This window comes from Mesoplodon densirostris, chromosome 7 (assembly GCF_025265405.1).
Source record: "Mesoplodon densirostris isolate mMesDen1 chromosome 7, mMesDen1 primary haplotype, whole genome shotgun sequence".
NCBI lineage: Eukaryota > Metazoa > Chordata > Mammalia > Artiodactyla > Ziphiidae > Mesoplodon > Mesoplodon densirostris.
In genome coordinates, this window is record NC_082667.1 from 27,941,650 (window position 1) to 27,969,231 (window position 27,582).

Here is a 27,582-nt window from a genome sequence, read left to right on the forward strand (position 1 = left end):
CCAGACGCGCAGGCTCAGCGGCCATGGCTCACGGGCCCAGCCGCTCTGCGGCATGTGGGATCTTCCCGGACCGGGGCACGAACCAGTGTCCCCTACATCGGCAGGCAGACTCTTAACCACTGCGCCACCAGGGAAGCCCGTATAGTTCTTCATTTCAGCAATAACAGTCCATTATATTGTTAGCTAATATTTTTGAAGGTTATTTTACTTAGTCAAAACATTAGACTCAATATTAAGCATTTATGGAAACCTTATTAGCATTATCAGCCTATCATATATAGTCTGAAATGGTGGGATTTTATGGGCATACCTAACAGTTTTGAGCACTGTCAAGAGGACATTCATTCATTCAGTCCTTCATTCAATATTTGTTGAGCACCTACATGATCAGGCGCTGAACTAGGAAAAGGGGATGCCATGATAAGTAAAACAGATATGAGTTTAAAGCATTTATGTCCCTAAATGAACCACATTTCCCCAAAGCTTCCATACTTTACAAACAAGGCTTAAGCAGGTGTTTGCACTGTTCTAAAGAAGTATGGCAACAAAAACAAACCAAACAGTACAGAGTGTACATTCAAGAGCTAAATAACGAGCAGAGAATGATTACTTGGGTTAAAGCTATTCTTGGCTACTTCATGATTGGCCTCACTGAGCAGCCTTAGTATTTTTATAGACTAATCAGTCAGGTTTTTAAAGGTTAACTTATTATTGTTCATTTGATTCTTGATTCAAACCCACTGTTAAATTATTTTTGTTTGACATAGAAGATTTATTTTGGCACTGACTATAAATTTAATTTTTTTCATTTTTGATAGTACACAGAAACCAGAAAGAAAATTAGGAGTGTAGAGTTGTTGTGTGTCTGAATGGCCAAATTCAGAGGGAAGAATCTAGAAAGTGCTGGTAAATTTATTTCATTAGTGTATTTTTACTAATTTGATATTATTTTGAGAATAAAAAACTAGGTACAGCTCATAAGTATATATATAAAACATGTAAAATATAAATATATTAAAATTATTTTAAAGTACAAACTATCTTCTTTTCATTACTTTTATTTTTACCCTAAAGTCTTAATTTATTGAAAAATCAGATGACTAAATTCATTTAGCACAGATCATTATTAATATGTCTTCTGCACTACCATTTTTTTCCCTAAGAGCATTGGAAAGGCTATGAAAGATAACTAAAATAAGTCATTATCTAGTTCGATTCCTTTTTCATACCTATCGCTGACAAGTTTTGAACTTCATTACAGAGAAAAGGGAGTATGTACAACTTAGCCATTTTGAAACATGTTAGCTTTTTGGTAAAGGCCATTTAAACACTACCACTGTGCTGTGTTTATCTATACCTGGACATGATCCATATATTTAATTTAAAAATTTGTGTGCATTTATGTGTGTGTGAGCAGTTTTCCTTAAAAACTATAGTTATACACTCTAATAATTTTCTATAATTATTTATGTCAATAATATAGCACTAGTGCATTTGGGTTTTTTGGACATTTTAGCAACTGTTTATAAAAATATTAATAAACTAGTATCATGTTAGTTTTTTTCCTTTGCCCACTGAATACAAGATAAGTTGACACATTTATTTACAGGCTCACCAAGGGCAATCCATTTCATGCTATAGCATTGACCCTTCACAATGATCTTGTAAATTAGTAGTCTATTATAATATGTACAAGTGACCTTTAATTGCACCAAGAGGCTTTTTGTTAAAAGCTTTTTCAGTGCTACACCATAGCTACAGTATAAGTTGGTAAAATATTCCTTAGATTACTGAGCAGGAATATCAACAAAAAAATGCCCCTATCAAAATAAGTAAATAAAAATTTTGAGGTATTTAAGTCTACACTATAATAATGCCTTTTAAATAACTATTGATCACAAAGATAAGCTTTTTCTAATTATATAAGAATTAAACATTTAGAAGATTCATAAACAATTTATTAAGTTCTTAAAATCTAATCAAAAACAACTTTGTTTTTGATAATAGCCTTTGGAGACAAAAATAGTTAAATCAAACTTGATACTAGCTTCATTTTACAACAGAAAATTTTAATTTTAGTAACAGATACCTCCTCTCTTTTTACTAAATGACTATACAATTGGAACTTTTACTACTTTGAAATGTTTAGTGAAGATTCATATACCTAACAAAACACAGACAAATACATTCCAAGTGTTTTTTATATTAAATAGTGATATTTAAAACAAATTTTCAGTAAAGTACAGGGTCAGAGATTTCGACGGATTTACTCAGAAATTTCTGAATGACTGCAATATATTTTTGACATACTTACAAAAAGTTGAAACCAAATACTCAATTTCATTAAACCATGTATATTGGGTATCTTATTTCTGGAAGGCTCATGCCAAAATGATTTAGTTTGATTCTCTACAACAATGGTGGGTTGACTTGACAGCACCTGACAAAACAGTTCAGTGAACTTCACTGTACCAGATACAAAGAACCTGAACTGGCTACTCTACGAAATGTCCACTGTGGCAGAGAGTTATGACAGTAATAACTCTGACAAAATTTTAATTTCTACTTAAATAAGAGAACTGCTTTACTAGTTGTGTGCCCAAAGGCATTTTCATTACCTCCCAGTTCCTCTTAATTATTTATTATGGTCCCCCAAATCTTGCCTTTTAAAAATTTATATTTAGTCTCATATTTCCTTAATGAGGAACACAATTTCTTCTTATTACTAAACTATAGGAAACTTTTTTAGTAATATTACTTTATAAAAGGAAAATATTTTGTGATCATAGGATTTACTGTTTAATTTTGTTTAAAGGTGGTATTCAAAGAATTTCCAATAAATGAAACATTTGCAACAGAAAAAAAAAAGGTTTTAGTATGAATGGATCAAACCTTCATTAGAACCAGTTATTATAAAACGGGAGGCAAAATTAGAAAAATTTTTTTAATTTTTGAAAAACTGAATTTGGTTGACTCTTACTATAAGTTGTATACACCTTAATTATCTGAAGATAATTTTTGATGCTCCGAAGATGATACATTAAAATAATTTAGAAAAATATAAAATATAATATAAAAACATGGTAACTATCTATGAGCAAATTAATATTTGCAAAAGTACCTGAATGATGTCAATTATACTTTAATAAAAAAAGTACCTGAATGTAGAACTTAAGTGAATACAATAATAATATATTGTAACTAAATTCGGGATACTTTTGAACCATATCAATATAGTTGACTAGAATAAGGGAACTATATTTCTCTGTATAGAATACTTTCCCCACCTTATTTAACTAAGATCTAGAAATCCTGCAGAAGTGGATAGTGTTTTAGTGAAAGGCTTTAGTTTTTACAAATTAATTTTTCTATTAAAAACCCCTACCCGGGCTTCCATGGTGGCTCAGGGGTTAAGAATCCACCTGCCAATGCAGGGGACACCTGGGAAGATCCCACATGCTGCAGAGTAACTAAGCCCGTGTGCCACAACTACTGAGCCTACGCTCTAGAGCCTGTGAGCCACAACTACTGAGCCCACGTGCCACAACTACTGAAGCCCGCGTGCCTAGAGTCCGTGCTCCGCAACAAGAGAAGCCACCGCAATGAAGAGTAGCCCCCCGCTCGCCGCAACTAGAGAAAGCCCGCACACATCAATGAAGACCCAACACAGCCAAAAAAAAAAAAAAAAAAAAACCCTACCATATACCAGAAGTAACTAAAAAATTAGGAAAGAACAATCCTGCGACCCTAATTTTATATATATATATATAATGTTTTGATATATTATATGTGTGTGTATACACACACACACACATAACATAGCAAAATATTATATAACGGAGAAACTAAGATAAATCCAGTCTGAGTTTTATAATGTATTTATAAAAATAGAGTAGAAATTCTTGTTAGGAACAAAAGAATTTTTAACTTGAATGTTAAAAGATTATGTATAAATATGCATGTATACATACATACACACATATGCTATGTTTACCTGTACATATTACACACATATGCTATGTTTACCTGTACATATATGTATGCACCTACATATATACCTACACATTTTTTGGAGGTTGGTTCTTTTTTATCAGGGCAGAGGCTTTTTTGGCTTATGTACTGAAGATGAGATGGTGGTTCATCTTGGGGTGTGGTGAGTAGTTAGTAGTTAAGAGCACAGGCTTTGGAATAAAACAGACTTGAATGTAAGTGTCATTTCTGTCAGTTAGTATTAACTCTGTGTCTTTGGCTAAGTTAAGTTGCTTGACCTCTCTGAACCTTAAGTTTCCTCATATGTATAGTATAGGTAATAGTGGTACATGGCATTGTGAGATCTATGAGGAAATGTCTATAAAGCACATGTAGTAGTCTCAGGACTCTGTTAAACATTCAATCGAACTTTTAATTTTTTATTAAAAATAATTAGCAGAGCTCCTGAACATGTTAACTTTCCAGTATGATTCTGCACATGGAGTCAGAAGATCTGAATTGAGTCCTGGCTACAAGCACAGCTCTATGACATTGGGACTGTTTTATAACTCCTTATGTCTCCTTATTAGAATGTGCATTATAATGCCTATGGCAAGGGTTCCTATGAGGATCAAATAAGAATTAAATATGGTAATGTATGTGAAAGTACCCAACACAATGCCTAGAATAAATGAGATACTCAACACACATTTTTAAAGAAAGTTATGATAGATACAAGTTACTTTAAAAATAGTACTTTAACAGTTTAACAAATATTTATGGAACGCCTACTATACATGCTCAGGATTTAGCTGCAAACAAGACAGAGTATGTCCCTACTCTTGTGAAGCTTACAACAGGTAAGGTTGAGTGAGGTTGGGAAAATAAACAAATTAACTGATAAACAGCTATAGTAATACATAAGTGTTATGCTATGAATTAAAATAGGGTACATGATAGAGGGTAGCTGAGTGAGTACTTCAGATGGGCCAGTCAGGGAAGACCTCTCTAAGAAGGAGATTGGACTATTTAATCTATAATCCAGCGATAAGAAAAAACCATAAAAGGAATGGAGGAATGAATATTCTAGACATTTGCTGTGCAAAGACATTGAAGGACTAAGGATGTTTTTGGTATAAAAGCATCCTCAAAGCTACCTATATCAATCAAAAAGCTCATGGATACCATCTTTATTAAGCTCTGCTATGTATTTCTTACTCTTCCAAGTACCTTGGAGGCTATATTAGTAAAATATACGTTCTTACCTCCTAGGAACATAAAAATGCATTTAGCTGATGAAATGGGACAGCCATGATTTGTCATCATTTTTTGTTTTCTCTTTTCCTATCCTCCTTAGACACTATAAGTAACACATTGTGGGGGGAAGTGTTTCAGGGAATAACATGTAAATGGAGTGAATTCTGCTACAGCAGTTCTACAAAGGCTTTAAAAAAAATCCTTGAAGTACTGCAATATAATTTTCCTGGAGCCACATCATAGAACACATACAAAAATGTTTGTATCTGCAAAATTTAGGAAGGAGAAGAGATTTTTCTACTTGCACCCTTATGCAATGCTATATCTGTATCATCCTGGTCTCAAAGGTGAGATTACTGCACTACAGGTACCACAGGATCTTTAGGAGAGAGCCATGGACCGAAGACTATTTGGCAAGATTCTAAGTATTTGACTTTTGCTTTATGCAACTTTCTCGCTATTCAAATATATGCTTTCCTTAAATTTCCTAAGTAAAATGCAGTAGGAATTAGCATAAAAAATAGTGCAGTGTGAAATATTAGACCTTAAGTTCAATTTATAAAAGGACGATTTTTTTATAGAAATGATTCATAGTCAAGGTGTCATAAGATATTTAAAAGTATCTCTCAAAGAAACAGGATTCATTTGATGTAATGAATTACAAGTTTAATATCTTAGGTGTTGCTGACCATACAGAAACTTTAAGATATGTAATAGCCAAACATGAATTTACTCTTCCTTGCCAAGAGAAGCACTGATGTTCTGCCAGCCAAGCTCACAGGAAGCATGTGAAACGAACACAAAAGCAAACAGGCCTTAGGCTGCCTAAGGGAAAGTCAGCAAGATGGCAGCTTCAATCATTTGGAATAATACTAAAGCAGCCTTAGGCTCTTCTCAGAATGGAAACATGTCACTATTGCTGCAATATTCCAACAAATCAGAATGCAGAGAAAAGAACACTTATGCAATCACGTCCTGGAAGGGCACTTTACTCAACATTTAAGTGGAAAATAATTATAAAGAAATTTCAGAAAAATTGTAGTGAAGATAAATGATGCAGGGAAAAATGTTTTTTCTTTCAACACGCTTAATAGGTTTTTAAAAAGCTTACCACTTAGAAACAATTTCCTTTTATTTCCTTTTACATTCTCCTTAAGGAATTATTAATGTAAAGACAAATTTTTATGAAACAGTAAGTGAAAAGTTTGGGATTCAAGCTGCCAGTAAGAAATACTCATTCCCTCCACCCCACCCCCAATATAGTACTATTACTTTGGAAGTTTGATCAAAGGGAATAAGCTTTCACAACATTTATACAGGAAGTTAAAAAATACTTCAAATATTTTGGGAACTTACCTAATCAGTATACTTTTAGCATGTGTCTAGTCATGTAGCCATCTTTGGTCAATCATCAAAAAATCAAAGGCAAATTGGCATGACTCAACCCTAACTTTAATACCGCATGATTGTGTCGTGTAAGCTTGTTTTGTGTGAGAGCTGCTGTGGTTTTAGCAGAGAGATTAACAACCGGACCTAAGCTGGCCTCCAAACCTTGCCCTGCTGATGCCTCAAGCTCTTTGAAGTCTGACCATCATACCTGGCAAAACAACAGTGGGAACTAGGATGGTGTCAGATCTAATCAAATTGTTCGCTGCAGCATAGCTAACTATGGGTTCACTAATTGGCCCAATTTCGGATTATACCTTTTGCTACAGATTCAGGACAATAATTTAGTTAAATGATGTTTTTTTTTTCTTATCTCTTCTAATTAAGATTCCAAAGTGGGAAGAAATAGGATTAGACAGAGTCTCAAAACTGTGTTCCCTTTAAGGTGGTATGCAGTTTTGATAGGCTCACTATGACATGTGAAATATATAGAGCATAGTAGTAACCCAGCTTCTGGAGATTCTGTGAAACCTATATGACATTACTGTATGTCTACATCACTTGGGAATTAAAGTGTAAATATGGGGATGATAATATAATGAACATTAAAATGTGAACAGTATAAAATGACATTTCTACTGTTAAAGAATGTTAATTTGGGTTTACTTTTGACAAATGATTTTATCTATAAGAATAGATGTCTATGCTCCACTTTGGTTTTCTTTTTGCTAACTGCAGTATATGTGGGATTTGAAATACCAGTCAATATTTGTGGAGGGCATCATTATCAGAAAAGGTATATTTGGACTACATGGTTCATGATACTACAACCTAATAATGCTCCTGAGCCAGACATTTATGTTTCCATTTTTTAAATTTTTGTGACATAACTGTGAATTGACATATAAGTTAACTCTCCCTTCCCTCTACCTCTAGATATGGTAAACATACAGTCACCTTTCTAGTTCTCATTTAAGAACTAGAAAAGCTGTTAAAAAAGTGTAGGGGAGTAAGGAAACCTAGGACCAAAGATATCATGCAACACTCTAAATTGTCCAAGATTGTCACAGTGACTGACACCCTTGTAGTTTGCAAAAGTTTATGCTTTTCTAATATGTAAAAATTTCAAATAATTCCACTGAATCATATCAAGTATATTGTAGTATTAATATAAAGCTAATTTATATGGATGGCATATATTATTCTGGTCTTAATACTTAAGAATGAATCTACTAAGTGCATAAAAATAATAGTTTCTTAATAAATACAGGCTGATCAATTATTCTGTCAGAAAAAGTTCTTGGTGATTGGAGAGGTACTGAGGTCCTGTATTCTGAATTAGGGGCAAAGTATGACAAGACAACCGTGAATAAAGTTGATTTACTTTGATTTTCTGAACTTTTAGTATTCATTTAGCATAAAAAACCCACAAAGATATGATATTTATGATACTCACTATTTTTGAATCAATTAAAAGCCTACATAAGTATTGTTTATCTTTATACTGAAAATTTGCAGTGAACGGTGAATGTCTTTTGTATATTCCAGTATACCCCACTAACCATACTTTCTGACTTGAACATAGAAACACTGAACCTTAGAGCTAGAAAACTGTCCCATCACTAAAGCAGAAACCTTGTTTGTAATAACCTTAATAGGGTCTGCACCTAATGTAGTAATACATTATTATTATTTATATTAGAAAATTAGATTACTAGAGTATGTTAAGATATGACCAAACTGAACAATACAAAATCAAAACAGCATAATATTAAATGCAAGTAAAAATGCTGCTCTTATCATGTCATCAAATTAAATACAGCTACATTTCAAATCTTACCAAATCTCTTATGTACTATAATTACATCATAATTACTAATATAAACAGAAAGCTGGTTAATGATGATCCCAACATGACAGAAGCAAAAATTATAGAAACTGAAAAAATACAAATCTAAGTAGTTATTTCATCTTGGAAGTGAAGCTATGTAACCAAGTTATACATTTTATAGAACTTAACTGAGAAGGTACTGTTTATAGGTCACTTGACCAGTGGAACTTATATAATATTTATAGCTGTATTATTTGGGCTATTCTTTAAACTCCATAATTTACCTGTATTACATATATTTCAGCAGAGATTTTATACCTAAGTCTGTGACTCTTCTTAGTTCTGGGATAGATACAAAGATGAAAAAGACATAGTTTCCATATATTGAGTCTATTATTATACCTTGGTAAAGCCTTTGGTTATAAAATATTTAATCTCAATATAGAAAATATAAATAAGCCAGAACAGTGCCAGGTATACAATAAAGGCTTCATAAATGCTAGCTATGATTGAATGGAGCTATGGTAAGGTCAAGAAATAAGCAGTATATTGTGGTTAATCAGATATGCTAGAGAATTTCTATGCATAGTTTACAAGGATTATCAACATTCAAAGAATTGGAAAGTTATTTCTTTTAACCTGAAGCCATGTTGAATCAACTATAAACTTTCTCTTTTACTTATTCAGAATGCATGCCAGGATTTTAGTGTCATTATTATAGATATGATCCTGCTATGGTTTTTGTAGAGGGGCTAATTCATACAGCTTTATAGTTGATGAATACTAAGTATCACTAAAAATTTACTGTGATTAGACAAATGCTTCCACCTGAATCTGGACAATACTAATACATGCTCCAAAAAGGGAGAAATATTCTTTTGCCTTCTCCAAATAACTCAAAGAAACTAGAGATTACTTGTTAAAGTTGCTCTACCTGTTAGAGGCCCTGGGTGGCTATTAGTAAAAACATATTCAGTTTTCACATGAAAAAAGGCAATGATTTAATAAATCAAAGAAAGGGATGCTAAAAATAGAGATGAGGGTTTTTACTTGTTTCTTTTGCCCCTTGTTTCCACCTGTGTCACATTTTGAGACCATGTTACTCACAGTAAATTCCCACATGTAACAAATCTACCTGCATGGAATCAGAAGTTATTTTTGCTTTACCTGCTAAACCACCTTTCCTTCTGAAAGAAAGCCACGGATTCAATGTCTGGTATATTATAGCCTTAGACTTTACAGATTAGTATAGTGTACATCTCCTTATTTTTTAAATATCAAGGCAGTTTAAAAACAATATTTATCTGTTGTGCATATCAAAACACTGCCACTTGATGAAGGAATCCTCTTGTTTCCACTGCCCATAATATATCACGAAAGACTTGCTATCTGTTTCCATATGCATCTTATAATGTACAATGCTACATTTAAAGCACTTAATCTTTCATGAAATACATGATTTTATCCTATAACTTCTGTTAGGTTTGATTCTTTAATTCACATTTTTTTTCTAATCACCAAATTGAATGTTATGGCATAAGTAAATAGGTTATTTAGAATATGTTTCACTTATATTTCTATACTTAAAAAAACCCATATTCATTTAGGTTATAAGCCAAAGAGGTAAAGGATTTGATCAACTGTATTGAATATTAACTTTAAAAAAAGAACAACCACCTACTTGTGTTTTGTTTTTAAATACCACTTCCAAATCATAGGGTGACCAATTATAATGGTTCTCTTAGTTTAGGATAGTGGTAAGAAGAGAGAGGAAATGGAACAGAAACCTAGATCTTTTATCAGCTCCAGTGGTAAAGTGTAGTAAAAGGTAGTCACTATTAGAACCTAAAGTTATTCGAAGGAGAGGTCCTACCTGACATGTAAGTCCTTTATTTCTACTCCTCACCCCCAAAATAAGACCCAGTTTGTGTGTGTGTGTGTGTGTGTGTGTGTGTGTGTGTCTGTGTCTGTGTGAGAGAGGGAGAGAGAAAATAAACATGATTCATGTTACTGTGCTAACCATCTTCTCTGGGTGCAATACTTTTTTCACTAGGGAATCTCCTTGCTTAGTTTGTATGGTGACAGACATGATACCTTAGACCTCGTTGTCAGAATACTCATCTTGGGAGAAAGGTGCCACATGGAGAAAAAATTTTATATCTTTCATTAAATATATAAATTCCACCTAAAAGAAAATGAGGAGGCATGTTTTCCTTGTGATGCTAACAACTATAACTTTATCCCTCTAAAAGCGTTAGCAATATTATGGTAAATTACCCAATATTCTGTCAGAAAAACTGAAACAATGTTGAACAATTACAGTGTTGGGTTCCATTTCAATGGTTCCTTTTGAGAACTAAGGCAAATTAGCTCAAGAATCACTATTTCTACACTCTCCTTCTTTTGGCTTTAAGTGGCTTTTGAAGGGAGCATCCCCAGATGAGAAACTTCTAACACTCCTGCAGAGATGACCTGCTTGAAGAACTGGCTGCCTGATTAACTATTAACTGCTCTCAATAGGATTAGATAATTAAGGACATTGATGACCATTAATTAGGAGGAGGGCACATTAATTTGTCACTGGATAGGGCCCTTACAATGATTTATAGGTTAGTGCCACTTGCAAATGGGAAGGGAAAGAGAAAAAGAGAGAGCACCATTAAGTTACCTTATCAAGTGGCCAGCTAAAGAGGGCAGAGGGTCAAAAAAGGGCCGTAGTGGTCACTTAAGGGTGAAGTCCCAAACACCAAAGCGGTGCCAAGCCACATTGACCATCATTTGATGATGAAGTTAAAAATATGCTAATTTATTGGTGGCAATTCTCTCTTTTTATGGTTTCAAGCAGTTAAGACAAGTGGCCTGCTTAAGAGCTTTTCATTTGAAAAGAGATTAAACAAAATGGTTTGTCAAGGCTGCTTGGCTGTTTTATGTCTTTGTTAAAAAAAATTGCACCAGTGACTATACTGATAACTATCACATCACCCAGAAGCCATCTCTCTCTCTCTTCTGAGCATTTATTTCATTAATAAATACACCAACTTTAATTGCTTAATAGTGCTATGTTCATTTGCTCTTTAGCAAGATTAAGTTGAAATAAATCTTTTGCACTACTACTTTCTGTCACTATTGCTGGCATAAAGGTCACAAAAAAAGTTTAAGTTTCTGTAGAAAATTTACTTAAAAACGCTGGTGTAAGTTATACTTTTGTTTTATTCAGCACGGAAAGCGGAAAGGTGATTTCACTAATAGTAAAGAAAACTGCTTTTAGAATGTAGATAAAGATCTGCTTTTCTTAGCCATACACAATTGTGGGTAGCATTCACACTCCACACACAAATAAGCACAGCTCATTAACATTTAATTAAACACGCTTTTGAAAGCATTGGAAATATGCAGTCATACTTCTCATGTAAGTTTGGACCTTACTTTTAACAGACGTTTAAAACAAAATCATTTTTGCTATACTCTAATGATATACCATTAAAATAAAAGACAAAAACGGATAGTCTAAAAAAATTATTCTGTTACATCAAAAGAACTTAAAAATATTTAGCATAAAATATCTCCTATGATTTTCATTAAAGTAAAAGAAAAAGAGATACTATTTACCTCAAGACTGTGACTCAAACATAAAAATTCTCTCTTACCTCAATGGTGAATAGCTTCCTTTTTAATTTAAAAGCTAAGTCTTTGACATCTGATGCATCATAAATCAAGTTATTAAGCTGAGGAATCTGCCGTATATGAATCAAACCTTGTGAAAAGAAAATTTAAAAAATTTAAAAAATGCTGTCATTGGATGCATAAATTAAAGAGTCTTACAGCAGAATTCTGTAAATTTACACACAAGCATCCTCCCCCTTTTAAAACTGGAGCTTACTACCAGGAGCAATGAAGCAAATGGTGTGATTATACTCAAGTAATCAAGCAGAATAAGATAAACAGAAATCCTTGTGCAAGGAAAACTAATTGCACTTTGGTACAGAAGTACAGATGTAAAGAAGGATCTTAATACTTGTCAAAACTACAGCCGGTTTGTGTGTGATTTTCTCTTGTATTTACAGTAAGCAAATATGGCTATCACCTTGCATGCTGCCCACGGCACCACTGAGTGATCTTTATTTTATTAAATGCACCAGTAAGCAGCCAGCAAAACAAGGCTTATGGGTTACTGATAACCAGTGAAGCACTAATGAAAAGTATTTCATTTTATACCTTATTAATGACTTGAACAAACCATTGAAGAAAACTACATTTCAGAGCACACTCTAGCATCAAACATTAACCCCCATGCCATCCCAAGACACTCATTTCTGTGGCATGTTAGACCTTTATGTAGCTGTTTTAAGCTTTGTAACAGTGCTAGGTAAACCGTGAGCTTTGGCCTCTTGTCAATAGAAACACGTGCTAATTTTTTCTGACAAGGGCACTGGATGGCTTTTGTGCAGCTTAATGCAGTTTCTGACTAAACTCGGGGTCATTTGCCACAGATGAAGACATGGAAGATTCTTCAGCGCGTCTCTCTGCCTGACTCAGCCCATATTTAAAAATTACCATCCCAAAGACACTGATCCCTCAACATGGGGGAAGAAAGGAAATCCAGATTTGAACAAATTAGATAAATCTTATTTACATAATTGCTTCTCTAGTATATAGTTTTGTGCGTCTGTGTATTTGGATGCTTAGTAATGTATTATTGTTAGCTTAAAAGGGTCAACCTCCAACTGCTTAACTTTAGAAATGGCACCTTCAAAAATAATTCACTAAAATATCTGACTTAATTTTTTAAACTTAAGAAAATGCAAAAGGTGTTATTAAGAAGACAGCTTTTACATACAAATTAAAAATATCTCATACAGAGTTATTTAGTAAAATATATTAGAAATAATCACACCATACTTCCACTTGCACATTTCTCATTTTAACCTTGTAAGTGCTTGTTTAGCTAACTGTTAAATCAGGAGGCCTTACAGAGTGAATCAATCATTCATCAGGTCCTTCTAATTAATAGAAACTTTACTTATCATCAGAATCACCCATCAATCTGTGGCAAACAAAATTGATCAACCCAGAGATTTCAGCACAAAAAAATCATAACTTTTCAACCCTTGAAATGCTTCAATCAAAATAATATTTTTTAAAATATAAAATATGATTTTACTAAATTTATAAACTCATAGTACTTATAAATGATATTCAGATATAACTTATAAAGATAATGTTTAACTTGAGTTGTTTTAACATAAAATGAAATAATAAATTAAAGAAATAGTTTATCCAGTTAGAAGATACATAAGTCCTGGAGATGTAATGTGTACCATGGTGACTACAGTTGACAATACTGTACTATATATTTGAAAGTTACTAAGACAGTAAATCTTAGAAGTTCTCACCAACAGAAAAAAAAAAAAGTGTAACTATGTGTGGTAATGGATGTTAACTAAAATTACTGTGGTAATAATTTCTCAATATATACCTATATCAAATCATTATGTTGTAGACCTAAAACTAATACAATATTATATGTCAATTATAGTTTAATACAAATTTTAGAAAAAAGAAAAAAAAGGGAAATAGTTTAACCTTAACAGTTCTCTTCCTACCAAAGCAATAGTAATATATTAAATGAATTATATAGAGGGTTAATTTGGGCATATACCACATGCACACTTATGCAATGATCATGAGGCAAATTATTTTATGTAGTTTGTGTTCACAGTTTATATTTTCTAGCCTTTTAAAAAATTGTTAGATCATGCTATTTTATTATTTTTTTTAAAAGGTTTTATGCCAACTCTTTAAAGCCCTGGTGGTCATAAGTATCTTATAATCTTTTTGTTGGTAGACTCTAGAAATTGCCACAGTCCTACAATCACAATCTTACACAATCTTGTAGCAGGCTTCAAATAAGCTATTCAGTCTTTAGACTAAGGTTTTCCATGGAAGTATAGTAGTTCCACAATAATAATAGCAGTAACTAGTATTCATTCAGAATAATAAATAGGTAAAAATTTAGTATTCACCATACTCTATATTCAGCTTAGATCTAAGATAAGCATAACTACTAAACTTACCCTATTGAGACAGTTCTATGTAGGAACTTTTATTTAAAAAAATACCCAAATTAACCAAATGACTAAAATACTATTAAAAGTCAAAAAATATAAGTAAGAAGCCTGATTACTTGACCTGTGTTTATACTAGGGTGGTAACATTTTAAAACTTGCTAATAACTCTAACAACAAAATGATCAAAGAAAAGTCTGAATATAATAAAAGATGTTTACTTTCTGAAAATGTGATTGACTAGGACTTTTTAACTGTAATACAGTATGAATTTTATTTATCATACAGCTAAGCTTTGTAAAGTATAAACCACTATACATATACATAGCTGTTATTATTAGAATTTATATAATATTCATTTCTAACGTGGTTAATAAGTAAGACTGATTTCACAGCAACTTTAGGGACAAAACGTACATCTGACTGAGCCATGCCTTAGTACCTGGGTTTGACACCTTTCAAATAGCTACTGTGCTTCTTAGTCATAATGTAGTTTGATGACAAGCTGCCATGAAAGATTGGCCAGGAAGGAAAAACGTTTAACAGGTATATTAAAAAATAAAATTCATGCTACATGACAGTAGATATTATGACTGGACAAGATTCTTCCAGGCAATTGGAACACGCCCTTTTCATTATAAAGATGTTGCTTACCATGATAATCCTTATATAATGGGTTGGTTTCTTTCTCAGAACCAATAAATGATTCCAGACCAACTACTGTATCTGACAAGTTTGTAACACGAGCAATAATTGCTTTATTCTGTAAAACAAGGAAACAAGACTCATGTTATATTTAAAATATACCATCTAGACAATGTCATTATGCCATCTCAATGACAAATTGTAGAGAAGATAGGCTATCAACATGGAGAAATAACTTAAAAGTTAAAGCTACCACAGGTGGAAAACTGGATGAAAAATATGGCCCATGTAGGTATGCTATTCTAATTCGAAGAGCTGAGGGGGCATACCTTAGTTTTCATAGAAAAATAGTTTTTCTCTTGTCTTAAGGGGCAAGGCTATCTTTATTTTCATATACTATTATTTTTTCAAATTACTTTACCCAGTGCCCATCGGAAAATCTGATAAACATCAGAATTTAGAAGCAGTATATAGCACAGTATAATGTATAAGGGAAGATCCCACTAACATCTGTCAACTGGGACCATGTCCCAGCCTTATAATAGCTGAGGTCCTCTGTATCATATTAGAAACATGGAAGGGTCCAACTAAGAGTCTGCAGCATGGCCAGCTCTGCAGTCTTCTATTCTCTCTTTCCAGATGCTGCTATTTGACTCTGTAATAATGATAAAGGCAAAGAAAAGATTGTAGATGATCAGCACTAGACTAGTAGCCTACCCTTTCCTTCCCAACACAACCAGACCTGAATCAAAAATACTGCTGAACAATACATTAAAAAAGATGTCACATTTTAAATAATAATAGTTCTAAAATACCCAGAATTTCATGGCTATAAAAAATATAATAATTAAAAATATAATCACAATAATCTGCAGGTTTTCTTGAATTATTTTATTTAATAAAGTTCAGTATTCCTTATAACTCCTGATAGGGAGATAGGTTTGAAAACTATTTTATAGGCTATAACACGTTAGAAAAACATTTGATCTGAAGATCAGGATAAGTTGAAAGATTGTTGTTTATAAAATGTTATAATTTTGAAACTCCCATTTTATACACTGATATACCATTTTAAAACTAATCCTTAAGAAAAAGTATGGGAAATGTAAAACAGTCAAGACAATTTACAGTCTCATGCTATGTCCCCTGTTAAGAAAAGTCCAAATATAATCAAATATGTTCACTTTCTGAAAATGTGATTGACTATTGAGCTTACTGGTATTCCTCTGTTTAAATTCTCTTGTAAAGATCACATAAGAATGAAAAATAAAAGAGGGTTGGTTAATATTAACTGACTTGGTTTGAAATACACAGTAGCCTCTGTCACTAAACATTATGCTGAAGTGACTAGTTAACTCACATCTAGGGCAGTACTTTGCAACTCCTCTGTAAGTAGAAATGTGTGTTATGAAGAGAATATTACAGCCTTTGAAATAGTGCTCTTAAAAGGAAGCAGCAAAAGTAATTAGCCTTAATTGTCTTTAATACTTTCAATCACGGAGGGGGGGTACCAAGAATAGAAAAACGAACATCATTTGGAAATGCCTATTTTTTCCAAGGCAATTTTTCATTCAATGGTGAGAAAATAATCCAGATTGATCCCTTACTTTCAGTTCTATGCCACAGGGGATGGTCCTACTCCAGGAATAACAGGGGTTTCAAAGGCCATAAACATGCTCCTCTCAATATTTCTTTAGCCAAAGACCATTATATCGAGCTCATCCAGGTTGGGTTTCAGCCAGTTATTCTTCACCCAAACAAAAATGTCTGCCAGACATTCCAACAGCTGGGAGACAGTTCACAATGAGTCAACTTGAAAATGATTCATTGTGCTGAGTACTGAACAATGTTGGGGTGGGGGTGGGGTATGGCTGAGTTGGCTGTAGAGGGTGAGAACAAGTGGGAGATGAAGAATAACCATGTGGTTCTCCCATTAAGAAGGATCTTAGATAACAACCAGCAGACTCTTATCATTTCATTTTTAGGATAAACTCAACTGGGAAGAGTACTCCTGCCATGGACCCTCAGATGAACAAGCACTTATAAAGGCTACTGACAATATTTCTTAATCAAAAAGGTCAGATTTCCTTTTATCTATAAATAGAAGACTGAGCCTTTGTATCTAAATATCTGAATCTAAAATTATAAAAGTCAATTTTTGTTACGACTCAAATATCAGGATTTTGGTGATATAAACTAGGGCTTATGAATGATAGAAATTGTAAGGTTTAAGTATGGAATTAGTCTTCCATTCTAGTAGTATATAAGCAAGGTCCTGCGTATTTAAATGGTCAACTTGACATTTATTTCAAAGAAGGTTTCTTTCCTTAATTTAACCTTAAAATTGACTAATAAATCACTTAACATCCTGTAATATTTATCTACATTATAAGCCTTTTAAAGGTAATTTGCGGAAGATTAAAAATATCAATTATCCACCATGCAGAGGAAAACTGATGAATTAATATAAAAGATACAGACAGCCTAGATTTTAAAATCTCATAAACTCATACATATATTTCATTTGTCATATTGCTAAGTTCCATAGATTTACATCAGTTATTAACTGCAAACGAAATTCTATCTTAAAAGCTTCCATGAAGTATCAGAACAAGAATAAACTTTTAATCATTACCATAAAATAAGTTACATTTAACAGTGAGCTTACTGCTTTCTGCACAGCAATTCTGGAAAACAGTTTATGTAATGTGGCAAACCAGATTAATTGTGAAAGTTGTATAGATATCTGAAAAATGTCTATAAAATAAAAAGCACAGGAAATTATATAAGAATAACATCTAAGTTTCTGAATGAGATGAATTTTACCCTAAACTCATGAAGTCTTCCAATTATCTGTAGGAGCATAAAAGATATTTGGGCATGTAAAGGTACTTACTTTTTTAAAAGTTCAAATAGTGTTACAGATTACTTCTTTACCTCCAAGATTCATAGGGAATGTGGTATATTGATGTAATTGTATCCTTAAACCACTCTTGTCAAAATGTCTTTCAAATCATAATATTAATACTAAATGGTCTTTCAGATAAAGGTAGGTAAATTTACTTAAAAGAATCTAAAATTAACTGCTTTTAAAAATCCTTAAAAGCATAATAATCACAATTCACTTTAGGAATAATGCACTATGGACAATAAATTGTCTTATTATGACCTGCAATGTTCAGAAAGCTTTAGCATAATGATTTTAGCAGAGGCCTGGAAACTGGAACTTCTATATTCTCATCTTAAGAGATTCTAAGTGTTTTTATGTTATTAGCCAAGATGCGAAACCTCTTTAGTCTACAGTATATGTATGTAGTTGGAAATGGAGAAGTAAAGGTATTTGTGCATCTATTACTTAGACATAAATTTTGAATAATTTTTGTGTTAAATTTGAAGTTGTTGCAATATAGTGGCCAATAAGGAATATTTGAGTAAGGACATTCAGGATTCACCAGTATGAGTAAATTAATGGTTACACCACATGCATGGCATAATGACATCACCCAAATATATACAATGATACTGCCACTCTTTCTTCCTGCCCATCTGGATGTGAAAATCTAGGATGAGTCAAAAATCTTTTTTATACTAGGCAAATCGCCCTTCAGTCCTGGGTGAAAGTTGTCAGCTCTGGATAGTAGCCAAGACATGACTAGGAGGGAAGCCAGAAGAGAGCCAGGGTCCAGGAGTTTTAAGAGTTTGCTGGCAATCCCAAATAGCATTGTATTAAGTTACATAAAAGGTTCTTAAAACTTTCTGTTGTGGTGTAATTTCTTAATTAATTACTTAAATTTAAATTATGTCAAATGATGTTGCAAATAAAAAAGGCAAATCGGAATGTCCAGTTGACTACCTTCTTACTCCAATTTTAATTTCACAAAAAAACTTCACAGAGTTTTTGTTTTGATTGTTCCTTGTTTGGTTGCATAGAATGTTTCCTATTTACTTCTACAGAATAGTAACCTCTTTTTATTAGGATATGCCAAATCCATTAAATAGATTTTAAATAAAGGAAGGTTAATTTAATGCTATTTTCCAATTCAAAGCTCATAAAGCCAAAATTAAGAACTTTGTTAAGAGATAAAAATCCAACTACTGCCACAGGAAGCTCTCTTTGTTTTCTAATAAAAATAGTTGAGATACCTATTTAGAGTAACCAAGTAACAATGAGAATATATCAAAAAACTCTGAATATTTCCTTACTTACTTGGACTTAATTATCTCAACAATATAAATGATATAGTTTGTACTAATACAATATATACTTCCAGGAAAGATTTTAGCAAGATAATTAAAAAGTAATTAACCAATCACTTAACTATCAAGAAACTTGAAAGGAATAAATCAACTCACTTAAAGCATTTGTGAAACGCCTCAAATTAGAATAAGTTCTTGGGTTACTCAAATAAGAAAGACAGCAAACACACAGTATGAAGGGTAGAGCTCCATCTGAGTATGGCACGCACATCCGATTTGGGACTACAATAGCACAAAAGCACTATCAAGTTAATATTGAAAAGTTAAAGAAATATTTAAATTACTTTATGTTTGACCCTACTATGTGAAACGATGTGTGTGTCTATGGTGGGGAGGGAATCACCACAAGAAAAGCAAGTATTCTACTTAACAGCTCAAGTTATAATAACATTTTTTTAAAAATGATATTAGAAACAAACATACCACAACTCATGACATTTTTTTTGTCGTGTAATCAAAAAAAACAAACTTGAATGAAAGGATAAATCTAGGGATATTTAATGAGGTATTTGTTTTTCCATGCTTATTAAGTTCTCCATTCAATTGAAATCAAGACTGAAATAATAAAATTAAAACAGTTATACAGTTTGTAACTTTTTACATGCCTTCCCTCACCTTCTCAGAGTTGTCACTTACTTCTGTGGATTAGACTCTTATTTTACTAAAAAAAAAAATTGATAGTGGGGAGATAATTATATTCATAATTAATTTAGAGTTTAAGAAAGAATATAATTTTATCAAAATTATACTAATACATATTAATAATAATATTAATACCTTAGTGAAGGTATTAGATTAAATCTTTCCAGATTTAATACTGAACTTTATTCAAAGTCACATACAATTTTAAAATATGGAGGAACTTCTGTAAATTAAAAAAATCCTAATGGCAACACTCTCTTGGTAGCATTGTATATTGATATTCATGTAGGGAAATCATATTTTGGTTCCTTTTTCTAATGTTTAAAACATATTCACAAAGAAGCTAATGGTAAATATACCTACCTCAAGGGCAAAAGAAATTGCTGAGTATGTTGCCAAATACCAGGATTTTTACTAGGATTAAGCAATGGAGCCATATTTTTTGTTTTCCATCTGATCATATACTTGTTATTCTATATTTTGGTATGAAAATGTTGGTTCCTTAAAACTGAAGCATTTTTTAAAGAACACATGATATTATTTTCAGATATATTATTTACATTTACCTTGGTCTCAAATACTACATGCTTTGCAGAACATTTGTTTACATCAGTTTTATTTTTTAGTAAGTTATTATATAAAACATTACAAAAACTTACATATTCTGAAAACACTTATAAATGGACTGAACAAAATGCTGGAATGAATAGGCTGAACAGAATAATGGCAAAGTATTCAAAATTAATTTTAGGCATTTTTAATAAACTACACATCATCTAGTTTCATATTACAGAAATTATTCCCATGGAAATTTACTTGTATTTTAAAATCTTTTATGGGTAACTTCCTAAATCAGAAATTTGTTGCTCACTACTTTATACATGAAACCCTTAAAATGCAATTCGCAGATGTCCAAAAGCTCACACTCTGCCTGGAAAAACAACTGCTAATATCCAAATATCAAACAGAGCATCCAGCTGATGTTTGCGATGCAGTGGTAGGTTAAAGATACTAAAATTTAAAATCAGCTTAGAATAATCCCATATTGAGTATAAAATTATAGCCTGTCATCAGGAACAGGCTGACAGAGCCAGGTCCAGATGGGAGACTGGCTGCAAAAAAGGCTGAGGCAGGTGGGAATATGATGGGAACCTGACGGAAGACAGGACTACTCCCTCTGCTGGCAAGGTTCTCACCTGCTTGAATTTTTAACTAATGACTAGCTTTCCTTCAATTATTTAAGATATAACCAACAAATTATGTAAGGTGTTCCTTTTTTAGTTGGCTGTTCTGTGTTTGTACATTTTCAAACTCATGGTATCCTATTTTTTCACCAGATTAATTTCTCAGAGATATAAGGATCCAATGTTTCACCAGGAGGTCCAATTATTTACTTATAATTTAATTGCATCATAAGCATAAACAAATGTAGAATTGCTTTTATAAATATTAGGTCTTTAAAAATTAAAAATGCTTCTGATTTATGTTTGTTGATATATATCTCTTCTGGAAGAAAAAATTTCTTGGGCTACAGACTTCAGAATCTCTTTCTCAGGCTCTGCATAATGCCCCGTAATGAAATAATATAGAAATGAACCATATAAATCAACTATACAGGGAACAAGGAAACAGCATGTCACAGCAAAACAGCATAGATGTACAGCGCCAAACCCATCTGATAATCTAATGATCTGAGTTTACAGATATTATGTACTAATATATAAGAAATTAAAACCTAATGTTTACACAAAAATTTTGTTAAATTTTACAGAAAAATTATTCAATATTTGATTTTCAATGTAAGTTAATAGCTGCAGCAAAAACATTTAGTAAAAATCTGTTCTAAGATTTTGGCCTACAACCAGAAGCTCCCAGAACAGGAGGGATCAGCTTTTTCACCCACTGTTCTCATCTGAATCCTGGCTTAAAAGCTATTCCAGCTCCCAGCTTTCCAGAAGGCTCCATCCCAGGAATCCCTGCCTGCCATTTGGTTTGCTGATTTTAATCTCTCAGGACTTTCTTACAGTGGCTCTACTATGCTGAACTGGCACTTGCTTCTAGAAGTGAGTTATTATTAAACCTGTAGGTCAATTGTGGCACTAAAAACTCTTCGGAAGCTTTCAGCCACTGTGTACAATTTGCTAGTCTAATTAAATATTAATTCTAAGTGTTACATTTTGTGGCTAAGAGCTTTTATTTTCCATCATCAGCCTGGAAGAGAAAGAGGTTACAAGGCTAATTTAATCTCTCTCCCGTCCTCCCCAACATTAAAGATTAACTACATAGGGTGCGAAAACATTATTAGAGAAGTGGGAACTCTTTATATAGTAATAATAATGTAATTAATAGCAAAGGGCTAAAAAATAATGTTAGGATATAATATATGACCTGGTACTTAAACAGCTTTAAATTATAATTTGTTACAAGCATGTTTTGTCTCGATATTAAGAAATAAGTATCGCCCTTCTCTGAAGACAGTAACCTTTCTTTAAGGGAAGGTATGCATCTAAGTATATAAATAGGAATAATTCAAAATTTGCATTTTCTTATAGGTGTTTTTCAGAAAGCTTGTAACACCCAAATAAAAAGCTTAGTAATTCTATTTGTAAAATAAGTACAAAATTAAGTAAAGTTGTACTTCTTTTCTGTACACAAAAGTGATGTAGTAGAGAAGAGTCTATAATAAAAATAATGTTAAAGATCCTTCCCCTTTTTTTCTTCTATCATGTTCAAGGAGACGAAACACAGAGTCCCTCCCCGATTCTGCTCCCAGAACAGTTGTGTCCATGCCTGGACATTGGGCATTATAAAGACTATGCAGTCCAGCAGCCAAAGATTCCATATGCCCCAACAGATGACTCAATCTCCATACTGTGATGAGACATTTCACTATTTCTATCATTGATATATTTGAAAATTTTGGCTCTAAATAGTACTTTAACAACCATCACCACTACTAGGAACTATATAGTATGAATCGCCATGTGAACCAAAACTTCATAATTTTAGGGAAAGCAAAAAAGTATTTAAAGTCAAAATTATTTTTCATTGTATGCCTTATCAAATATGATTTGGTTAGATTAATTATAATAAAAGGTTTCTAAATGACTCTTTTTACTTCTGAAGACACACATGAATCTTACTGACAGTTTTAAATATGCTACCCTTATTTAATATGCATATTTACACTAAGAAAAAATGGCACATATACTGCTCCTAACGCTCTACGTAGACAGAAACTTATTAAGAAATTTGGAGTTTATTTGTGTAAAAACTTTCAAACATCCTGGACCAAGAAAGTAAATTAGAAATATAAGTATAATGCATACAAGCTAAGATTTGATTTAAAAAATTAATCAAACACTAGATTGTGCAATATGAAATAGAAAAAAAAACTGGAACTATAAAAATTTATAAATACAAGCGTATAGGAGCAGAGTTGAAACACAGTTCTATTATTTGTTGTTGTAAAGAAAAACAGACTCTGTTTACACCCAAACAGACTTGTATGAAGTTACTAAATTTTCAAAGACTGGAATTTGACAAATATGGTAAAATTAATATGGGTTTAATATGATTCATTTCATTAAAAAAATTCTTTTTAAACTTTTAAAAATGTTAATTTTTTGCAATCTATATCAGAGTAGTTGACAAGGTCTAGAAAAATTAAGGCAGATTCTTAGTTGAGAATATGAAAAATTGATACCCAGAATATCCAACTTTATCCTTTAATAATTGATAGTTGTGATCAAGAGATTGAATCTGTAATTTTCAGCCTTAAATATCTGTAACAAACTGTATTTAAAAAGACCATTTTAAATAATAATTCTCCTTAATAAAGTATATTTAAAAAGACCATTTAAGATAGATTAAGTTATATGGCAGAAGGTGTTGTTATGCTTTCCTATAATGATGCTCATATCAACAATTACAAAAAAAATATTTTACAGAATTTTATAGTTGTAAACTCATAAGAGTCTGTTGTTCCCTTACCATACAATTATTCTTAGGTCTTGTTTTAAGAATAAAAGATTTCACACTGAGAGAAATTCACAAGGCCACTGGAGTCCACATTTCATAATCCTATATTAGTGGTTAGTTCTATAGCTGTCCATTGCTTGCCTTAGAGTTTAGCTGCTAAAATACTCAGCATGAACACAAAAGTTTATGGATGTGAAAAGGTTTGTTCTGAATTTCTCCACACTGAAACATACTGCATCATTTACTTCAGTGGGTTCAAAGTTTTCATATATTAATATTATAGAAGATCGATTTGAAAATATATCTATTAAAATAACACACTAAAACTTCATTCAATTTTCAAGAGACATGTAACAAGGGCCTGTCTTCCTGCTTTTCTTCAGAAAATGATTTTTCCTTGGTATAAGCTAACTAATGCTGGTGATAGTTTTCTTCAGTGAGGTAGCTGGAGGTGGGGGGAGGGTGGGGAGGGAAATTCCACAGATAAAATTGTTGGAAAATAGTGGTTTATGATAAAAACTGAATAAGGTTATTACTGACCAAGTGCCAGTGATGACCAATAAAAATATGTTATAGGCCAGTTTCAAATCTAAAATCTATTCTGAATAAAAGAAAGTTTAAATAGTTTACCAACTAATGTTCTATAAGCAAATACATTAAATGCTAGCAATACAAAGAATTATTGTAGAATGAGAAAAAGTTATTTCATATTTTATCATCAAAAATGTCAAGGAAGTTTTCATTCCTGCATTATTATAGTTAAGGAGAAATTTATTGGGTTGTTTATATTTAAAAATTCCTTAAAAGTGTAGATTATGACAGCTTGAATAGATTAGCAATAATAAAAAGTAAATTTTCTTTTTGAAAGGAAAGCTGTGAGAAAGGTATAGAAAAATAACCTTTCCTATTTTAATTACAACTTTAAGTGCTTTAATATTTATTTCCTGACAGTTTCAGGTAAAAGTGCTTTCAATCAATAAAAAATACAAATCAAGAACAACCTGTCACAGATTGTGTAAATAAAATGCATAAGCTAGGGGAAATTTATTTTCCTTTCGCCTCGCCAATATAATCATAATAAGGCATGAAACTAAGTTTCTATTTCCAAAAAGAATAAATGTTATTGGTCACCATTTTTCTTAAGCAGAACTGTCACTGATAATTGAAAATAAAATTAATTTAAAAGGCACTAAATATTTGTATAATTTGCAAGTGGATGACAAATTTCACTAATAGTAAGCCAGTTCTCATTTATAAGACCAAAAAACATTAGAGTTTCATATATTGCGAGATATGGAAATCAAACAGTAACCAATTGTAACAGCTTCAAAGTTATCTCCGTGTAAAAAAAGGTCGTTAAAAAGTTTCGAAGGGTGTACATTTGTGTTTCTAACAGTAAACAGGAAAAAAAGCAGCAGAATGTTCAATGTAGCTGAATATAACAATCTTTGACATGAAAATTTATACTTAAGATTTTAAAAGTTGAAATAATATTCTCATACTTAAGATAATAGGAAGGAAGAGTTTCAAGGTAGGGTTTTAGTTATTTTTCTTAGATGTAACTTTTCCTCTTTCTTTTTCAATCCATGATAATCTTCACTCAACAACAGTTTTGAACAGTTGAGTTGTGAGAATGTGAGCAGCTGCTGTTATTATAACTAAAGGTCTGTCTACTGCTTGAGTCTGAGAGACCACATGTTCGGCTGTCCTCTCATCTTGCCATCCTCACCAATTAACTATTAACATGGAGGGCCGTACACATGCTCTTGGGGGCTCTTTAACAGGCTTCTTGGCGAGTGGAACAACTACACAGCAGGGATCTGGGAACTGAGTAATGCTGGAATATAGGGGAGCCGTCCATAGTTCTGCTCCTTCTAATGACACTTTGCTCCACAGTTCAGCATGTAACAAAGTCTGTATTTAACTTGGCCATTTTCACATACATTTTTAATACAGTGTCTTTGGGCAGATACTAAAACTATATTCTAGCAAGAGACCAGATGAGTAATAACACTACTTCACAGGGAGAATTGTTTAGGACTTTATATGCATACATATTTTAAGACATTCATAATATATTTGATGAATAATTTTAGTGTTTTCAGCAAACAGATATTTAGAATTTATTTTATCCATTTGTTTCAATGTATGCTTGTTATTTCCTGTGCTGTGATGAAAATAATCTCTAACCCAAAGGAAATAAACTATTTCAAGTTCAAAGTTATGAGGCTGAGCAGAAAGTAGTTCAAATGCAAATTTAAAAATAATTCTTTTCCACTCTACTTGCAAAAGTCTTATTACAACAATAAGTTAAAGTCAGTTTCGAATCTATGTCATTATTTTCCCTATTTTAACTTTTCCCGCTCTGCAATTTCCTTAACTATGTGTTCCTTCTCTACAATGAAATTAAACATGGGAAGCATGCCAAAAGTACAATAAAGGGTAACTAATCATTACTGTACAGGTCTGACAGAATGTTAATAACTAAAGTAAGAACACTGATTGGCTATTTTTTTTTGAACTTCATGTAATCTTTATTTATTTATTTTTAACATCTTTATTGGAGTATAATTGCCTTACAATGGTGTGTTAGTTTCTGCTGTATAACAAAGTGAATCAGCTATACATAAACATATATCCCCATATCTCCTCCCTCTTGTGTCTCCCTCCCACCCTCCCTATGCCACCCATCTAGGTGGACACAAAGCACCGAGCTGACTTCCCTGTACTATGTGGCTGCTTCCCACTAGCTATCTATTTTACATTGGGTAGTGTATATATGTCCATGCCACTCTCTCACATCGTCCCAGCTTACAATTCCCCCTCCCCATGTCCTCAAGTCCATTCTCTACATCTGCGTCTTTATTCCTGTCCTGCCCCTAGGTTCTTCAGAACCATTTTTTTTTTTTTTTAGATTCCATATATATGTGTTAGTATACGGTCTTTGTTTTTCTCTTTCTGACTTACTTCACTCTGTATGACAGTCTCTAGGTCCATCCACCTCACTACAAATAACTCAATTTTGTTTCTTTTTATGGCTGAGTAATATTCCATTGTATATATGTGCCACATCTTCTTTATCCATTCATCTGTCGATGGACACTTAGGTTGCTTCCATGTCCTGGCTACTGTAAATAGAGCTGCAATGAACATTGTGGTACATGACTCTTTTTGAATTATGGTTTTCTCAGGGTATATGCCCAGTAGTGGGATTGCTGGGTCGTATGGTAGTTCTATTTTTAGTTTTTTAAGGAACCTCCATACTGTTCTCCATAGTGGCTGTATCAACTTACATTCCCACCAACAGTGCAAGAGGGTTCCCTTTTCTCCACACCCTCTCCAGCATTTATTGTGTGTAGATCTTTTGATGATGGCCATTCTGACTGGTGTGAGGTAATACCGCACTGTAGTTTTGATTTGTATTTCTCTAATGATTAGTGATGTTGTGCATCCTTTCATGTGTTTGTTGGCAATCTGTATATCTTTTTTGGAGAAATGTCTATTTAGGTTTTCTGCCCATTTTTGGATTAGGTTGTTTGTTTTTTTGAT

The 27,582-nt window shown here is 32.6% G+C and overlaps 1 protein-coding gene across 2 annotated transcripts in view; it reads right to left on the reverse strand.

Moving 5' to 3' along the window:
- ELP4 (elongator acetyltransferase complex subunit 4) overlaps positions 1 to 27,582 on the reverse strand; it is a 243,868-nt gene that overhangs the window by 123,287 nt on the left and 92,999 nt on the right. For both annotated transcript variants that reach the window (XM_060104001.1, XM_060104002.1), the window contains exons 8-9: positions 15,163 to 15,271; positions 12,091 to 12,197 (exon numbers count right to left, since the gene is read on the reverse strand). In XM_060104001.1, the coding sequence (XP_059959984.1) occupies positions 12,091 to 12,197; positions 15,163 to 15,271 (216 nt within the window). The remainder of the gene's footprint in view (positions 1 to 12,090; positions 12,198 to 15,162; positions 15,272 to 27,582) is intronic.